The 19,333-nt window shown below is 43.0% G+C and overlaps 2 protein-coding genes across 2 annotated transcripts in view; both read right to left on the reverse strand.

The window, feature by feature from the left end:
* The window catches only part of ckap2l (cytoskeleton associated protein 2-like), a 29,599-nt gene extending 15,106 nt beyond the window's left edge, over positions 1-14,493 (reverse strand). The window contains exons 1-7 of the mRNA XM_014143358.3: positions 14,305-14,493; positions 13,783-13,849; positions 11,498-11,558; positions 9,528-11,164; positions 8,911-9,109; positions 2,537-2,692; positions 2,114-2,174 (exon numbers count right to left, since the gene is read on the reverse strand). Coding sequence (XP_013998833.3) covers positions 2,114-2,174; positions 2,537-2,692; positions 8,911-9,109; positions 9,528-11,164; positions 11,498-11,558; positions 13,783-13,849; positions 14,305-14,374 — 2,251 coding nt within the window. The 5' untranslated portion in view covers positions 14,375-14,493. The remainder of the gene's footprint in view (positions 1-2,113; positions 2,175-2,536; positions 2,693-8,910; positions 9,110-9,527; positions 11,165-11,497; positions 11,559-13,782; positions 13,850-14,304) is intronic.
* A 1,257-nt stretch (positions 14,494-15,750) lies between these two features.
* On the reverse strand, positions 15,751-18,937 carry LOC106570815 (interleukin-1 beta). Its single transcript, XM_014143360.3, has 6 exons — positions 18,831-18,937; positions 18,498-18,549; positions 18,109-18,310; positions 17,554-17,742; positions 17,099-17,235; positions 15,751-16,601 (listed from the first exon to the last, which is right to left on the reverse strand). Exons 2-6 carry the CDS (start codon positions 18,528-18,530, stop codon positions 16,371-16,373), a joined length of 792 nt encoding a protein of 263 aa, XP_013998835.1. The 5' UTR covers positions 18,531-18,549; positions 18,831-18,937; the 3' UTR covers positions 15,751-16,370.
* Between the last annotated feature and the right edge of the window lie 396 nt (positions 18,938-19,333).

The raw sequence follows: 19,333 nt of genomic DNA on the forward strand, positions 1-19,333 counted from the left end.
CTTGTTCTGTTGCCCCAGTTTTGGGACTTCAGAGTAGAGGTCGACCGATTAATCGGCATGGCCGATTAATTAGGGCTGATTTCAAGTTCTCATAACAATCGGTAATCTGGCTTTTTGGATGCCGATTATATTGCAATCCACGAGGAAAGTGCGTGGCAGGCTGACCACCTGTTACGCGAGTGCAGCGTCAAAAGGACCTTGTGGCTGCAAGGAGCCACGGTAAGTTGCTAGCTAGCGATAAACTCATCTTATAAAACAACAATCAATCTTCACATAATCACTAGTTAACCTAGTAATATCATTGACCATGTGTAGTTAACTAGCTAGTCCTGCATTGCATATAATCAATGCGGTGCCTGTTAATTTATCATCGAATCACAGCCTACTTCAACTTCGCCAAATGGGTGAAAAATGTACTTAACCATAAACATCAATGTCTTTCATAAAATCAATACACAGAAGTATATATATATATTTTTTTAAACCTGCATATTTAGTTAAAATAAATTCATGTTAGCAGGCAATATTAACTAGGGAAATTGGGTCACTTCTCTTGCGTTCATTGCACGCAGAGTCAGGGTGTATGCAACAGTTTGGGCCGCCTGGCTCGTTGCGAACTGTGACCGTAATTAATTTGCCAGAATTTTACATAATTGTGACATAACATTGAAGGTTGTGCAATGTAACAGCAATATTTAGACTTAGTGTTGCCACCCGTTAGATAAAATACGGAACAGTTCCGTATTTCGCTGAAAGAATAAACATTTTGTTTTCGAAATGATAGTTTCTGGATTTTACCATATTAATGACCAAAGGCTCATATTTCTGTGTTTATTATATTATAATTAAGTCTATGATTTGATAGAGCAGTCTGACTGAGCGGTGGTAGGCAGCAGCAGGCTCATAAGCATTCATTCAAACAACACTTTACTGAGTTTGCCAGCAGCTCTTAGCAAAGCTTGAGGCACAGCGGTGTTTATGACTTCGAGCCTATCAACTCCCGAGATTAGGCTGGCATTACTAAAGTGCCTATAAGAACATCCAATAGTCAAAGGTATATGAAATACAAATTGTATAGAGAAATAGACGACGCGTCATAATTCCTATAATAACTACAACCTAAAAGTTCTTAACTGGGAATATTGAAGAACTGGGAATATTGAACCACCAGCTTTCATATGTTCTGAGCAAGGAACTTAAACGTTAGCTTTTTTACATGGCACATATTGCACTTTTACTTTCTTCTCCAACACTGTTTTTGCATTATTTAAACCAAATTGAGCATGTTTCATTATTTATGTGAGACTAAATAGATTTTATTTATGTATTATATTAAGTTAAAATAAAAAAAGTGTTCATTGTTCATTCAGTATTGTTGTAATTGTCATTATAACAAATATATAGAAAACAATATATACAAAATCGGCAGATTAATCGGTATCGGCTTTTTTTGGGGTCCTCCAATAATCGGTATCGGCGTTGAAAAATCATAGTCGGCCGACCTCTACTTCAGAGACTTAATAATAATAACAACATCCATACTTATCCCATCTCCATGCATATTAAATGATATTATTCACTAGTAACTGGTAACATGAGTCAGAAACCTGCTCTCTTGTGAAATCAAACGTCTCGGGGCTTTCAGCAGATGTTCAGTAATATCAACCACAACGATTCACTGCACGTCTGGACACTTTTCCCCCATTATTACTTAGCAGTCAAAATCCATGATGACAAAATGATTAACATATGATCAGAATACTGGAACTGACTCAACACATGGAAGAGCATGGCAATAGCCATAATACATTCTTTTAGGATTTGAGCCTCGGTTGGATTCCTTCCACAAATCTTGACAGTGGAAAGAATCTTTACTTAATATTTTCTATAACAGAAAATACAGCAGCAAACTGATTTGAACATTTTGAAGATGCGTGACCCTGGTACGGCCAACAGAAAGAGAAAGCCATTGACACAGCAGTGTCTTCCTAGATCTACATGCTGGTTTTGGCAGGAACAAAGTATCCTAAAAGAGGCAAGGAGATAGGATGTGAGGAATCGAGATCGGAGCCACTTATTAGGGATGTTGCTGCCTTTATAGTTTCCTCATTACCTTGTGTCTCTTCCTTCTTTTTCAGCATCTCAAACACAACAGTCCGCAGCTCATCCACTGGCTGAAAGAGAGGAAATAGATACCAAACCATCATATTACTAGTTTAAATGAAATAGATACCAAAGTAGGCAACTCTAAATTTAGTTTAGAGAATTCTTCAGAGAAGGTATAATCCCTCACACACACAGCTAGAGAGAGAGGATTGATGTTGCTAGACTAAGATTCCCCATGGTGGGGAAGGAGAGAGAATGATAAAAGAAGAAAAACAGAGCAGATAGAGGAATGAGAGAGTAGCTTTCACCTGCAGGAAGACTAGTACTGCCTCCTCTAACAGGGGCAGCAGATAGAGAGGCATGGGGTATAGAGATGGAGAGGTAGAGGTACAGAGAGAGCGAGGGGTGAGGTAATGGGAGTATGCTATACCTCTAACACCACTCGCACAGCCTCTTCAAACAGCGGCAGCACCTCCAGGTTGCCCTGGCGCTCCATCAGACGGGCCTGGCAGATCCAGTACTTGGAGAACTTCTCGGCCATGGGCACAGTGGACAGCATCTCCTGCACCTGGGAGGACAGGCAGCCCTGTAGGGGGTGGGGGAAACACACAGAAACAAAGTCAGGCAGAGACACAGAAACAGAGACACAGAAAGAGAAATGGTGTTGATAGAGAGGGCAGCCATGCTTCTAGCCCCTAGGCCACTTTGCTTGCCTAATAATGTAGGAAATAATACAAACTGAATACTGCAAATGTTGTGTTATTGCATACAGCCGGGAAGAACTTTTGGATATCAGAGCGGCGGTAACTCACTAGGAATACGACTTTCCCAAATCTTATCCTTTGTTCGTACCCCCCCAGGCAATTGAACTGATTCCAGAGGCCGATCCAAAACGTCACCAGCGGAGAAGACATACTCGAAGTGGACTTCTAGTCCCACTCAGGAGGCGCGCATACCACCCACAACTTCAGAGTATATTACTCGCTAATGTTCAGTGTCTGGATAATAAAGTTGACGAGCTCAGGGTGAGGATTTCTTTCCAGAGAGACATCAGGGATTGTAACATACTCTGTTTCACGGAAAAATGTCTCTCTCTGGATATACTGTCTGAGTCAGTACAGCCAGTTGGGTTATCAGTTCATCGTGCAGACAGGAATAAATATCTCTCCTGGAAGAAGAAGGGCGGGGGTGTATGTTTCATGACCCATGGTGTAACTATGATAACATACAGGAACTCAAGTCCTTTTGTTCACCCCAACTAGAGTACCTCAATCAAATGTCGACCGTATTACCTCCCAAGAGAATTATCTTTGGTTATAATCACAGCCGTGTATATTCCCCCTCAAGCCAATACCACGACGGCCCTCAAAGAAATTCACTGGACTTAATACAAACTGGAAACCGCATATCCTGAGGCCGCATTTATTGTAGCTGGGGACTTTAACAAAGCAAATTTGAGGAAAATGCTACCAAAGTTCTATCAACACATTGACTTGCAGTACTCGCGCTGATAAAACACTCGACCACTGCTACTCCAACTTCCGGGATGCCTACAAAACCCTTCCCCGCCCTCCCGTCATCAAATCTACCGTAAATTCCGGACTATAAGCCGCAACTTTTTTCCCACGCTTTGAACCCCGCGGCTTAAACAATGACGCGGCTAATATATGGATTTTTCCCGCTTTCAATTCCCCCCCCCAAAAAAAACACATTCTGTGACGTGCTCAGTTTTTTGGCGGCATGAAGCTTTCATTAGACCAATGAAATTGCCGAACGGGTTAAGGTCAAACAACGTTTTTGTTTACTGTTTAGATTAAATCGAGCGCTCTCAAACTTCCCATCATTCTGATTACGGTAGTCATTTTGTCACCCTCATCATGGCAAAGACACGGAGAAATGCATATGATGCAGCTTTCAAAGTTGAAGGCGATTGATCTGGCTGTTGGAAAAAGAAATAGAGCTGCTGCATGGGAGCTTGGTCTTAATGAATCGATGATAAGACGTTGGAAACAGCAGCGTGAGGAATTGACTCAGTGCAAAAAGACAACTAAAGCTTACTGCTAATTTGGTATTTTTTGTTACAAGCCGTGTTTCGTTAAAGCCTATTTATTTTTGTTACAAGCCGCGTTTCGGTAAAGCCTGTGTAAAGTTCATTTGTTTCAATGTACCGGTAGGCACCTGCGGCTTATAGACATTTGCGGCTTATTTATGTTCAAAATATATATATATATTTTTTTTAAATTCAGTGGGTGCGGCTTATATTCAGGTGCGCTTAATAGTCCGGAAATTACGGTAATCACGACTCGATTTTGCTCCTCCCTAAGCAGAAACTCAAACAGGAAGTACCCGTGATAAGGATTATTCAACGCTGGTCTGACCAATCGGAATCCACGCTTCAAGATTGTTTTGATCACGTGGACTCGGATATGTTCCGGGTAGCCTCCGAGAATAGCATCAACGAATACACTGATACGGTGACTGAGTTCATCAAGAAGTGTATAGGAGATGTTGTACCCACTGTGACTATTAAAACCTACCCTAACCAGAAACCGTGGATAGATGGGAGTATACGTGCAAAACTGAACGAGCGAACCACCGCATTTAACCGTGGCAAGGTGACTGGGAATATGGCCGAATACAAACAGTGTAGTTATTCCCTCTGTAATAAAACAGGCAAAACATCAGTATAGACAAAGCAGAGTCAGACACAGAAAAAGTCAGACATTTAGGTCTGTTTACCCAAATCTTTAAGGCTGTTAACAAATTACACAAATATTAGGTGAGCTATTATCAGTAGCCTACAGCTAATGATGGCCAGATGTGCTATTCAGTAAAGGGGGCCGTCAGGCAGACCACGCTGGAAAGATGAGGGGTCAACCAACTCGTTTGTTTGGTCTCGAGGTTTACGATGTGTGTAGGAACAGATCAAACACCAAAAAGTAGTGAGGTTGAACATCTCGGCTATGTCCAGATTATCTTGGCTTCCTGCCAAAGTATGAAAGTGATGCCTTCCCTTCCCCTTCACTGATTTGAAAGGAAATGACTGGCATCACAAATTCGGTAATAACCACACACTTCAGGTGAAAGGAGATATCGTGAAGCACCCCTCCTTTCCCGGACAACCACAGGTCATGTTACTAGATGGGAAAATAGGGAGCAGAGACAACCATGGTCAGTTTACAATACCATGGGAAGTGGGACCACATCAGTTAACTTTTTTTGAATGGTCTTCAAGCAAAAAAAAACACAAAATGGCTAGTCACTTTCCCATCGTATTACTGTCAACAACTTAATGGCTTCAAAATTTCTATGGGAAACTATTTTTTATTGCTTCCATGTGAACTTCTGGAAGTTCTATTCTTTCTAGGGCTGGGAATTGCCAGGTACCTAACAATACTATACTTATCGCAATTTTATTACGATTTGATGTTCCAAACACATTGCTCACCATATGTCTGCTGCAAAGGGACAAGAGAGCCATGAGAAAACGACTTTTGATAAGTCATGGAAATAAATGCTGAAAATAAATGGGCTCCCTATTTAAAAAGAAGATGGAGAACAAGCTATGAAGGAAACATTTTGGTGCAGGTACAGCCAACTAGCGCAAAAACAATATTGCAATAGGGCATCAAATTGATCATGTGTAACTATCGATTATTTTCCCTCTCACTAATCTTGCTACAAGAGAATTAATCACACAGCTCACCTCACACACAAAATTCCTCCATGGCAAAACAACCAAGGGGAAGTCCATCAGGTGACGTTAGTAGCCCCAGGATATGTAAACTCAGCAAAAAAATAAAACGTCCCTTTTTCAGGACCCTGTCTTTCAAAGACAATTTGTAAAAAATCCAAATAACTTCACAGATCTTCATTGTATGCTTGTTCAATGAACCATAAACATTTAATGAACATGCACCTGTGGAACGGTCGTTAAGACACTAACAGCTTACAGACGGTAGGCAATTAAGGTCACAGTTATGAGAACTTAGGACATTAAAGATGCCTTCTACTGACTCTGAAAAACACCGAAAGAAAGATGCCCAGGGTCCCTGCTCATCTGCGTGAATGTGCCTTAGGCATGCTGCAAGGAGACATGAGGACCGCAGATGTGGCCAGGGCAATAAATGTGCAATGTCAATACTGTGAGACGCCTAAGACAGCGCTACAGGGAGACAGGACGGACAGCTGAGTTGCTCAGTTGGTAGAGCATGGTGTTTGCAACGCCAGGGTTGTGGGTTCGATTCCCACGCGGGATCAGTACGGGGGAAAATAAATTATGAAATGTATGCATTCACTACTGTAAGTCGCTCTGGATAAGAACGTCTGCTAAATGACTAAAATGTAAATGTAAAAATGTCCTCGCAGTGACTGACCATGTGTAACACCTGCTCAGGATCGGTACATCCGAACATCACACCTGCGGGACAGGTACAGGATGGCAACAACAACTGCCTGAGTTACACCAGGAACGCACAATCCCTCCATCAGTGCTCAGACTGTCCGCAATAGGCTGAGAGAAGCTGGACTGAGGGCTTGTAGATCTGTTGTAAGGCAGGTTCTCACCAGCAACAAAGTCGCCTATGGGCACAAAGTCACTGTCGCTGGACCAGACAGGACTGGCAAAAAGTGTAATTCCCTGACGAGCCGCGGTTCTGTCTCACCAGGGGTGATGCTCGAATTCGCATTTATCGGCGAAGGAATGAGCATTACACCGAGGCCTGTACTCTGGAGCGGGATCGATTTGGAGGTGGAGGGTCCGTCTTGGTCTGGGGCGGTGTGTCTCAGCATCATCGGACTGAGCTTGTTGTCATTGCAGGCAATCTCAACCCTGTGCGTTACAGGGAAGACATCCTCCTCCCTCATGTGGTACCCTTCCTGCAGGCTCATCCTGACATAACCCTCCAGCATGACAATGCCACCAGCCATACTGCTCGTTCTGTGCGTAATTTCCTGGAAGACAGGAATGTCAGTGTTCTGCCATGGCCAGCGAAGAGCCCGGATCTCAATCCCATTGAGCACGTCTGGGACCTGTTGGATCGGAGGGTGAGGGCTAGGGCCATTCCCCCCAGAAATGTCTGGGAACTTGCAGGTGCCTTGGTGGAAGAGTGGGGTAACATCTCACAGCAAGAACTGGCAAATCTGGTGCAGCCCATGAGGAGGAGATGCACTGCAGTACTTAATGCAGCTGGTGGCCACACCAGATACTGACTGTTACTTTTGACTTTGACCCCCCTTTGTTCAGAGACACATTATTCCATTTCTGTTAGTCACATGTCTGTGGAACTTGTTCAGTTTATGTCTCAGTTGTTGAATCTTGTTATGGTCATACAAATATTTACATATGTTAAGTTTCCTGAAAATAAACGCAGTTGACAATGAGAGGACAGTTCTTTTTTTTGTGTGCTGAGTTTATGTACATGTCTTACACAACCTGGAAGAGTTGCACCACTAATGAATAGCACCTGCGGAACAATATACCTGTTCCTCCAAACGTATTGCTCTCACAGTGAAGGCAGAGGCTTTGTTCCAAATGTCACCCTATGCTCTATATGAATGGTTCTCAAACGTCTACTAACCACACCCAACTCACTGAATCACCAGGGTCAGCCATTTGGCGACAGCAAAATTGCGAAACATCTGTGGATCCCCAAGGAAAGGTTAGAGAACCACTGCCCTACGTAGTGCACTACTTTTAACCAAAGCCCTGTCTGTTTTATTAGGTCATTATTCCCTGAATAATAGAAACTACATCACCTGACCATGTGTTGGATTAATATTTGTGTTGGATGGATTAATGGCGACACACAAAGCACAAAAACACAAAGCACACGACACACAAAGCACACGACACACAAAGCACACGACACACAAAGCAAACTGGAAACACATTGTGTAAGAAGGGCTGGGTCTACATTCAGCTTCTGTGCTGGCACCACCCCATCGGTCTCAGAGGAATGTCACAGAAGGGATGCAGTAACATTAGTCGCTTATCCAGAGCGACTTACAGTAGTGAGTGCATATATTATTGTACTGGTCCACTGTGGGAATCGAACCCACAACCGTTGCAAGTGCCATGTTCTACCAGCTGAGACACACGGGACGTGGTCTAGACTGGACGTTAGACAGGCAGAACAGTAACTCGAAAAGCAGTGGGAAACACACTGGTTGCTGGTATGAGAAAGCTAACAGAATTTCTACAGGGTTCATATAGACAGTGGCAAGTCAAATTCAAGGACTGTTAGGTACTTTGTCAAGCACTAATATTGATTTTCAAGGACCATCAATTTGTAATAGTAAAAAAAATTATGCAATAATTTCTAGTTGCCACCAGATGGCATTATATCACCATAACCTCATGAAGAAGAAAAAAATGAACCTAGTATTCATCACTACCTAACAAGTTCTACTCAACAACACATTGTTTCACTACCTATTTACTACATGTACATGAGTGGTAAGTCAGTACTGATGATTTTGTCATTTGAGTAGTGATGATGAGAGTTTAGGGACATACATATTTTCTATTCACATTACTACACAATTCTAGCTTAATTACTATTTTGGAATTTGGTAATCTACTACTTAATAGCTACGAAAAAGCGTCTTGCTGACAACTGCCAGCTATAGTGTCGCCGGTCGGGAGAAGGGCGGGTGGGCTGAGTGAGGGAAAACGCCATGTGAACGGCCACAAGACAGTAATCCGCCAACAGAGCAACAAATCAATCCCCCCAGTTGATTTGTCATACATTTTAAATTCCTGTCAATTTATGTAATCTAACCCAACCCATTCCTCTGCCACACCTCATTCAGCAGCTTGATGCAGTCAGCCAGGCACCGGTCCACAGCTTCAACCAGAGACCTGGCCTCAACTTCCTCCTCCATACCGTCCCAGTAAGCCTGAGGGAGGGCCAAGGTTCTCCGCACCCGAGGAGGCCTCACTGGCATGGGGGGACGCTTGTAGGAGATGCCCCTGTTCTCACGCCATTCCTGGAGCTTCTGCCTGAAGACACACACAGAGTGCAATATAAGGTTGTTCAGTAAAATGTTGGGGTAAAGTCAGATGTTTGTAGTCCAATTCAACCGCACTCTATTAAATGAGGTGCTGGGTGGAAAGAATATGCTGGTATAATGGAAAAGACCCAGCACATTCATATGCTACGATACCAACACACATACCTTTTACTGAAGTGAAATGACAGATCTTGATGTTATTTTGTTATTTCAACAAACAAAATCACAGCAGTTATGTGCACTGTGTAATCCAAGGCCTTATTCAACCAGTCTAGAGTTTAATATTTTAAGACTTCAAGTCGTTCTGTATAAGATTGTCTGCTAAAATCACAAAAATGTAAATGTACTGTATTCTACTTCCTAGTACTTATCTAATTTACAATAAAACATTTTTTTTTTAAACTGACATTCTCTCTTCCTGGGCAGCTGTCATCTTCCTGCGGCCCTCTGTCTTGGGCACGACCCTGGCCTGTTCTCTGGGTGTCTTAAGGCCAACACCAGCCTCCCACCCCACCTCCTCCTGGCTATGGCTGGACTTTTTGGCAGAGCGAGGCACCGTCTGGGGGATCCACACACCATTTACTGTGCTGCTGTGAGGCCTAGGCCAACACGCCGGAGATGTTGATGAGGGCAATGGAGCATCGGGTTCATTCTTGGTATCAGTGTCTGCCCACCCGCTCTCCACCATGCCTTGGTTTTCCTCGCCGCTGCTTTTCTGTCCCATCGCAGCCACAGCTGCATGCATGGCCCTACTCAGAGCCGTGTTCTGCCATTGGTTTCCTGTTATCCCGGTGGAGGCTCGAGAGGCAGCCTTCCATATCCGAGTGCTGGCTCCTGCTCCTCTAGCCTCGGCCCTGTGCTGTGATGCAGCCCTCTGAATACACTGAACCTCTTGGATGGAAACTCTGGGAGAGGTTTTGGTTGTCCTTTTATCACCTGGCTTTGTAGCTGCAGTCTTGTGCCCAGGACCAGTAGGGCCTTGGATGATGGGTTTAGGTCCAGTGACAGATTGTCTCTGCCCTGCTGGTTTACTGGATCTCTCTGGGAGTGGTTTGGAATCAGTCCTGCTCACAGCTTGGCTCCTCCTTTGCCCATTGTCCACAGCCGAGGCAGTTGTCCTCTGGTTAGTCTCACTCACGCCAGTGAAGGGATTCCTTCTCCTCTGAGCAGTAACAGGTGGCTTTTGGGTCACAGCTGGGACTGGGCTGGTGCTTGGGCATGCTCTGTTCAAGACAGGGGGGGTGAGGGAGGCTGATGCTGTTGCAGGGACGGTGGTGCTTCTAGGCTGCACCTGGAAAGACACAAGGCCTGTCTTGGTTTTAACCATTGTGCTCAGACTCATTCTGGCATTGCCAGCTGTGTTGGGCCGCGTGCTGGCTGTGTCGGGCCGCGTGCTGGCTGTGTCGGGCCGCGTGCTGGCTGTGTCGGGCCGCGTGCTGGCTGTGTCGGGCCGCGTGCTGGCTGTGTCGGGCCGCGTGCTGGCTGTGTCGGGCCGCGTGCTGGCTGTGACGGGCCGCGTGCTTGCTGTGACGGGCCGCGTGCTGGCTGTGACGGGCCGCGTGCTTGCTGTGTCGGGCCGCGTGCTGGCTGTGCGGAGTGTGTTAGAGGGTTTCCCAGTAATATTTGGCTTTGGTCTGGTTGTGTTGGCTGAACGTGTTCTACCAGCATTTGCCAGGGGTTTGGCTGAGCTAGAGCGCGTGTTGCCGACTTTAACAGCTGGATTAGGCTGGATTCTGGGTTGGTTGGTGGTGCCTGGGCATCTTTTGGTCGGGACAGTGGATTGTAATCTGGCTGGAGCCGTCTTCAGGCTGGTTGAGTGACTTGGGGCAACCGCAGAAGGCTTTGTCGTGCCTTTGAGCACGTTGAGACGTGCGGTACTCGATGCTGCATAGAGGAGACCGTTGGTGGAGCGCTGTTTGTTGGTGGTACTGCAGAAGGTGCCAGTGGTTTGGGAAAGGACTTTGGCCGTCAGAGGATGAACCTTCACCGCTCCCTTTTTCATCTTGAGGGAATTTGGACCCTGGTTCTCTTTTCCCGGGACCAGCTGTAATTACAAAACAATATCAGTTGATATAGTTCGTAACTATTTCCTGCTTAAAGACACCTCAGGGTGTCAGTTAATTATCATTTTATATTTGTTATTTAGCAGATGCAGTAGTAAGTGCACACATTTTTATTGTAAAAAATGTCCATACTGGTCCCTCGTTGGAATCAAAACCACAATCCTGACTTCGCAAGCGCCGTGCTCGACCAACTGAGCCACACGGTATCTACTATAACTCAAGCCTCACTATATAACTGATAGTTAGCAAACTGCCAGGCTTGCTTTGAGAGAGACAGTGTCAAGGGGAGGAAAGTGATTGGCTACAATACTTACATCATCCTTCACGGTAGACATGGTGATCTGCTTTGCTTTAACGGCATCTCGAAGATAAGGTCTGAAATCAGTCATGTGTGATAGGACATTATTTACAAAAGACATGTCAAGCTGAAATATTGCCACTAGTTAATACTGTAGGGCTTTCACTCGCTGCCATACAATGTATAGAAAAACAGGGCAATTCAAGAGGGTGCCATGAAATGAATGTGAAAACGTCGTTCTCTTTGCCCGATGTCATTATAAATTACATATAAATAATCAAATTTAGTTATCAAGCCCAACCCCCCCCCCCTTTTTTTTTTACATCAGCTGATGTCACAAAGTGCTAATAATCATTAGATTATAATATTGTAGAGAATAACGTTAACATACTTGTACTTGACAGTGTTGATGAAATAACAACGTTAATTTGCTGTGACCGTTACTAGTTTAAACTGCACCGCTCTTGGTTGTATCCCTTTCCTATAAGGTGTTGTGAGAAGGTATCATTTAGACGCGTTTCACCTCCAGATCCTTGGCTTTCATTGCCAGTGAGAAATCTAGGTTGAGAGAGTCTGTTTCTATGGTGAATTAAAGGAAAAGACTCAGAAATATACAAGGAAGTGATAGGTTGCTTGAGAGGGTAAGAGATGTTGAGGAAGGAGTACATTCAGTTGGAAGTGAATATTTAACACAATACTATGCTTTCTTGAATATATTCACAGATGGATCTAAGGACCCTAAAACAGGGAGGACAGGAGCAGCTTGTCGTGTTCCCGAGTCTTTATTTAACTAGGCAAGTCAGTTAAGAACAAATTCTTATTTACAATGACAGCCTATACCGGCCAAACCCGGACGACGCTGTGCGCCGCCCTATGGGACTCCCAATCACGGCCGGTTGTGATACAGCCTGGATTCGAACCAGGTGTCTGTAGTGACGCCTCATCCACTGAGATGCAGTGTCTTAGACCGCTGAGCCACTTGGAAGCCCTTTAAGGTGACAGTGACAAAGGTGACAGGCTCATTTATCTGTTTACACAATGGAGTTGTTGGACATACCATTGGCTGCAGAGTGGGTGGAGGAGGTGAGGACAGACAGGGAAGTCATCTGCTCTGACTCCTGTGCAGCACTGATGAGCTTACATTCATGTGGGTCTCAGAACAGACAGGATGTATTGTATGAGGTTTTACAGTGTTTGTATAGGGTGAAAACGATGGGGTATTTGATGTTCCTCTGGGTACCAACTCATGTGGGAGTAGAGGGGAATGAGGAAGTGGATATTATTGCCAAGCAGGCTCTTAAACATCCTAGTGTTGAGATGGAATTGTTCATCAGTAGAGCAGATGCCAAGGGATTAGTAAGAACAGTGGTTACAAATAAGTGGCAAGAGTTGTGGAACAGGAAGTAAGGGAAGACACCTGTATAAGATCCAGGAAAAGGTGGGGGCAGGGAGGTCCTCAGGCCGAGAGAGAAGGGAGGAAAGTGTAGTCACAAGGCTGAGACTGGGACACACACGGCTCAATAGTAAGTTGAAAGTGGTGGGGAAACATCTGACTGGGAGGTGTGATCATCATCACACCTCTCAGATGGAGACAGTGGAACATGTTCTATTTCAGTACCAGAAATATGTGAGATAAAAGGAGTGATTGTTATTAGATTTGAGGAGTAATGGGGGTTGAAGAGCCAGGATTAAGTGAACTGCTGGGGATGTAGTATTTAATTATGCATTTCGTTTCGTTAGGGAGACGAGATTATTGGGTAGGATTCAGACCTTCACTGTCTCTGGTCCACACTCCAGTCCAGTTGGTGGCAGTAATGCAGCTTAAAGTTGGTTACCAACAGCCATATAAAATCCACAGAATAATAATAATAAACAATGCAAACAAGAACCGATTGTCTTCACGGAGGGTGGCTATTGCAATTCAGTCGGTTAGCTTTGTAAATAAATATTTAGCCCTATTTAGTTTTCTATTCAGCAGATTTAATTTAGAAAAATGCCATGTTTTCACTCACGAACCTGCAGCCACTAGATAGTTTGTCAGTTGACGTTCGTAGTTAGCGCCTCAGAGTTCTACTATATTGAGCAGTTTTTGATCATAACAATTCCATTAAAGCTACATTCTCAGAGTAAATCGCCGGTAACTTGTTAACCATATATGGTAGAGACATGGGGTATGGACTATTGTTTGTTTGAATTTGTATAAACATATAGACATTTGTATAAACTTTGAATGAATTAATCATCTTATATAGGCTATATGATGGCCAAGAACATAGCCGTCAAGCCATGATGATTTCTTACTTTGGGTTTGGTGGCTTCAGTCTTCCTTTTGCTGCTAAGTACTCTATCAACTGCTGTTTGCGCAATTCTGTGAAAGACAAGAAGCAACTTTAAAACAAATCCTTAATTTACTCCTCCACAATCTGGTCAATAGTTGTAATGCTAGCTAACTACCTAACATTACCATTAAATTAACTATCTAAAGTTAACTGGCTAATGTCATACAGCTAGCCCTAGCTGCAACATTGTTGTAACAGGATGATGGTTCTAGCTAGTTACCTTAACGTTACTAGTTTAGGGAGTCAATAAAACAGCCCAATGTCCCAAAAGTTTCCTCCGAACTAAGCTAACGTTAGTGTGTACCCTAGCCTATATCTAGTTGTTCCACTGTAGCTTGACCGAACGATAAATAAACAAGTGTTCACATTGTATTATGACTAACGTCACCTATAGTCAGCTAAAGATGCCTGCTAGCGTACATTGTTAGCAAACAAATAATACAGCTAGCTAGCGGAATATTAGTTAACGTTAGCTACACCATACCTTTTCTGTTAAATTGGGCAACCATATCTTCCGCGTCCATTGCTATTTGTAATCTAGTCACTTGAGACATGTTAGTGTAGCTAGCTATATTATTCGCTATTTTAGTGGAATACAAGTTATGGTTCGCTAGCGAGCTAACATAAACAAACCGACTTCGTCAAGTTCGTGGTCTGGTTTGAAATTGCCGGGGTAACGATACTCTTCTCCCATTGGCTCGTTCAAATATTTGAAAAAACACGCCCAGCCAGACAGCGACTCCAAAGCTTGTTTTACTTCTGTAGATTTTATATGGACAGTAGAATTAAAAGTGGTGGAGAAACATCCGACTGGGACGTGTGATCATTGTCAGGAGGAGATGGAGACAGTGGAACATGTTCTATTTCAGTACCAGAAATATGTGAGATAAAAGGAGAAATTGTTATTAGATTTGAGGAGTAATGGGGGTTGAATAGCCAGGATTAAGTGCATTTTGGGGGGAAATCTTTAGGGGATGTAGTATTTAATGATGTATTTCGTTTCGTTAGGGAGACGAGATTATTGGGTAGGATTTAAAATCAAAATCATACCCAATAATCTCATCTCCCTAAGGAAACAAAATACATCATTAAATACTACATCCCCAGCAGTTCACTTAATCCTGGCTCGTCAACCCCCATTACTTCTCAAATCTAATAACAATCACTCCTTTTATCTCACATATTTCTGGTACTGAAATAGAACATGTTCCACTGTCTCCATCTGAGAGGTGTGATGATGATCACACCTCCCAGTCAGATGTTTCCCCACCACTTTCAACTTACTATTGAGCCGTGTGTGTCCCAGTCTCAGCCTTGTGACTACACTTTCCTCCCTTCTCTCTCGGCCTGAGGACCTCCCTGCCCCCACCTTTTCCTGGATCTTATACAGGTGTCTTCCCTTACTTCCTGTTCCACAACTCTTGCCACTTATTTGTAACCACTGTTCTTACTAATCCCTTGGCTTCTGCTTTACTGATGAACAATTCCATCTCAACATTAGGATGTTCAAGAGCCAGGATGTCCTCTTGATATGTGTGTGAATTGGACCATTTTCCAGTCCTGCTAAGTTTTCAAAATGTAACAAGTACTTTTGGGTGTCAGGGAAAATGTATGGAGTAAAAAGTATAGTATTTTCATTAGGAATGTATTGAAGTAAAAGGAAAAGTTGTCGAAAATATAAATAGTAAAGTACAGATACCCCCAAAAAATACTTAAGTAGTACTTTAAAGTAGTTTAACTTTGCACCACTGACATTATTACTGGTATAATGTAGGTATACCTCTCATATTTGTTCTTGTTGTGGTTCTGGTATTTGATGCATGTTGTCTGATTCTTTATATTGTTCTTCCAATAACCATGTTATTACAGTAGCCAACCATAATAATCGATGACAGAGAATATCAATTTCCATTTGAATATTTATTCAAAAGAGCACATATGTAGGACAATTCAAATGTTTGCATGTATCAATGAATAAGTGCAACATCAACAGAGTGACAAATAAATACAATGATAAATAAGTATAATCACTGAAATATAAATACATTAATAAATAGTAGAACAATATTATGATTAGTAGAAATGTAATTACACTAAGCAATACGTTCATTTTGGCTTTCAGCAATAAATACGGTACAATAAATATCATGGGCGCTTGCCACAATCTGACTCAAAGTCGCCATCTTGTGGTAAACTTTGACCAAGTCAATACACCCCAATGGTGAATTGCACTAGTAGTACATACATACATGCATACAGTACATACATACATACATACATACATACATACATACATACATACATACATACATACATACATACATACATACATACATACAACCTGAAGAAGTTATTGTGTCTTACAAACATACACCTAATCTTTAGACGTACAGACAGTGGCAATCCAGCCCTGACCACAAAGGCCCTATAGAATCACATATATAATCTCTATTGCCTAGTTAAATAAAAGTTCAACAAAAATAAAAAATAACATTGAATTATATAGGATCTCTATGAGAGACTGGTGTGGTGTCAGTTTCGGCAGCCACCTTAGTTGTGGCGCTGGATAGTGAAGGTGGTTAAGCGGTTGGAGGAATCCCTCTGGCACATGTTCACCATCTTGGTGTTGTCCTGCTGTAGGGCCGTGCTGATGAACCAGTTCCTGAAATGGGCAGACTCCAGGGTACTGATGTCAATTCCGGTGTCCCGTTTGTAGAAGAGGAAGCGCACCATGTCGCTCTCATGGTTGATGGACTTCAGCTGCTCCTTGTCTGCCACCTCCTGGAGAGAGAGAGAGAGAGAGATAGATGGTCAGGGGGTTAAAATCAATGATCTGACTCAAAACTGACTTAAAGGTCAAATGTCATACACCAGGAGTGGATAGAAATGTTACTATGGCTATTGGTTTGAGGTTGTGGCTGTTGGAACCAATGACTTATATAATCAACACATCATTGGTTGGAACAAGCCGACACACTGTTGCTCTCCAGGACTAATAGTCATCCTCGCTGTATCCCATTCCCAGTCGCATTTCACCAGGGTCGGTCTCCCTTGGCCTCTCTGGCAGTTTCCTTTAATTACACTGCAACTCAGCCTTTTACATTCCACATGTGATTCAGACACAATGTTGATGATGTCAGCATTCTTCAGCTCAGGCACCATCTCCATGGCCATGGCTACGGTCCAGGTCTGACTCAAACAACTCCAGCCTCAACAGCCAATTATCCTATCTATCAGTACTGAATAACAATATATTCAGCAGTAGTAGTGCTATTTACCTCTAGGTGCAGGGTGGGCCTGCCTCCTGATGTGACACAGGATAGGTAGAGGTTGGATCCCTTGATGCCCAGGGCTACAGGTCTTGCTTCAGTCTCACTGGGGACAGGCGTTACGTATGTAGACAGGTTCAAATGCACTGAGGACAGAGGAAAGGAGAAGAGAGTCAGTCAGCATCATTCATCAGAACTCAACTGTGAACTAAGTACGCTACCTATCTGTCAGTCTCAGAGTGGGGTTGGTTTTAACCCCTCCACTGAATCTCATATTGCTCATATGTACCTAACCTTTCCAATTATTTCAGATTCATAGGAAGTGCCACTGCTTAGTGCCCCAAGGCAAATTGTAATTTAATAATCTATGGTCGCCAAAGAACACACTCAAAGTCTTCGGCAAAATGTAACGCACTATGTAAGGAAAAATTATAATTGGGACTGAGCCTTGGTTGTTAACATACCTTTATGGTAGCTGCTGCCTCCCTGCAGCATCATAGCATGCAGCTCCATAGACCCTTTGTTCAGCACCCAGCACTTATTCTCAGAGTCAGTGACACTACACTCGTACTCTCCTTTACTGCTGAACCCTGGAGCTCTGCTGGCTTCACTGCGCTCTGTGTGCGCCGACTCCAACTCCAACACTATATGTTCTGATGAGGAGAGAGAGGAGAAAGCATGTAGGAGATGAATAAATGGTTGAATGAATACACTTGATTGAACTGCAGAACTACTAGTCCATGAGTTGTGTTAAGATATCCACACTAGCAGTATACCAGTTAGAATTAAGCAATGTGTTGGGCACACATTCTAAGTGGTATTCTATAGTGTGAACATTGGAACAGTGGTGATAGCTAATGGTATTATAGTGGTACACATTGAAAATAACCCATTCTGTTTGTGCTGTCTTGTCAACTCCTATGGTCATTGTCATCAGAAGCAAGACAGTACAATCAGATATGGGGTCAGGCTAGCCCCATAGGGGCTCCTCCAATCCAGTCCAGTGATCTTTGACCTACCTTCCACTGCGCTCTCTAGCAAGAAATTTAGCAGGTCCTCATCCCTGAACTCGGTTCCCAGGGTAAACCCCTTGCCACCATTTAGCCTCTCCATGGCGATGATGAGGTTGGCCACACAGTGCAGGGTGATGGGGTGATGGGATATTTCCACATCCAGACCCTGAGGAAGCTTGGAGCTCCATGCCACACTGGCAGAGGTGTTCTGACCAGGACAGAGAAAGTCGATTTAACATTCATTTAACATTGTTGTATTAGTGTATGGAGAATTGTGGTTGGTCTGTTTTTTTTCTTTCTTCTGTTTTAACATTTGCTGTATAATAACATTTGAATGTCTGTCATGCCCGAATATTGTAGATCTGTCTCATCCTCATGTCTAAGCTGGGACTCACCTTCATTAGACTGCAGTTTGACTCAAATTCCATATTGACTTTGTAGTTAGATCTGGAAAATAAAAACAGATATTTTAAAACTCCGGTCCATCATAGATTGTATCATGCTTAGTCAGTTGCTTAAAGATGGCCAAGATCTGAAAACACATTCAGAGATCTGGTGTAAACAGGCAATCAATATACAGTTAGTTCTAAATAAAAGTTTTTACTAAACACTATATAGAAATAAAGACTGCCACAACAGATCAACAACATATTACTTGGTCAGCCATACAGTAAGAGTAACTTTATGGTTGCCAATGTGAATAAAAACATACTCTACATTTCATTTACCTGGATGAATAGGTTTATAGTTGGCTGTTTTGTAGTTTGTAGATAGTAGGAACTAGCGTCTTGTTTTTAGTCCTTGGTCCTTGTTGTGAGTCCCAACTTGTTCTCTGAACTAATGTTTTCTGACTACATGTGGTAACCTGTATGTCTTATATACATCCTGGGCACACTCTCCAGGAATTTCCCTCTACGCACACGGGAGGAAGGACACTGGCTTAATCTTACCAGACCAATGAGTGACAAGGCATTTTTTAATGACTTTGGTGATGAAATACTGGATTCACACCCAACAGGATGGGGGGGGGGTAATTGTTTTGTTATATTGCCAATATACTTTATTCAAAGACTGGATGAACAAAATATGAAATATTGTTCATGTCAACACTATGTAAAATGAGTTACGATTAGACAAATGTACATGTCTGTATTATAATATACCTTGTATAACTTCCTTTTCTAAAGGACTTTTCATACATTATGCTACAATTTAACGTCTAAAGTGTTGA

This window comes from Salmo salar, chromosome 15 (genome assembly GCF_965601325.2).
Source record: "Salmo salar chromosome 15, fSalSal1, whole genome shotgun sequence".
Taxonomy (NCBI): domain Eukaryota; kingdom Metazoa; phylum Chordata; class Actinopteri; order Salmoniformes; family Salmonidae; genus Salmo; species Salmo salar.

Coding starts and splice junctions, on each gene's coding strand:
- LOC106570815 (XM_014143360.3), bottom strand. CDS start 18,530: ATGGAATTTGAGTCAAACTGCAGTCTAATGAAG. Junction 17,236..17,553: donor AGGCAGCAGCTACCATAAAG/GTATGTTAACAA, acceptor CTCTGTCCTCAG/TGCATTTGAACCTGTCTACA. Junction 16,602..17,098: donor GGCCCACCCTGCACCTAGAG/GTAAATAGCACT, acceptor CTCTCTCTCCAG/GAGGTGGCAGACAAGGAGCA.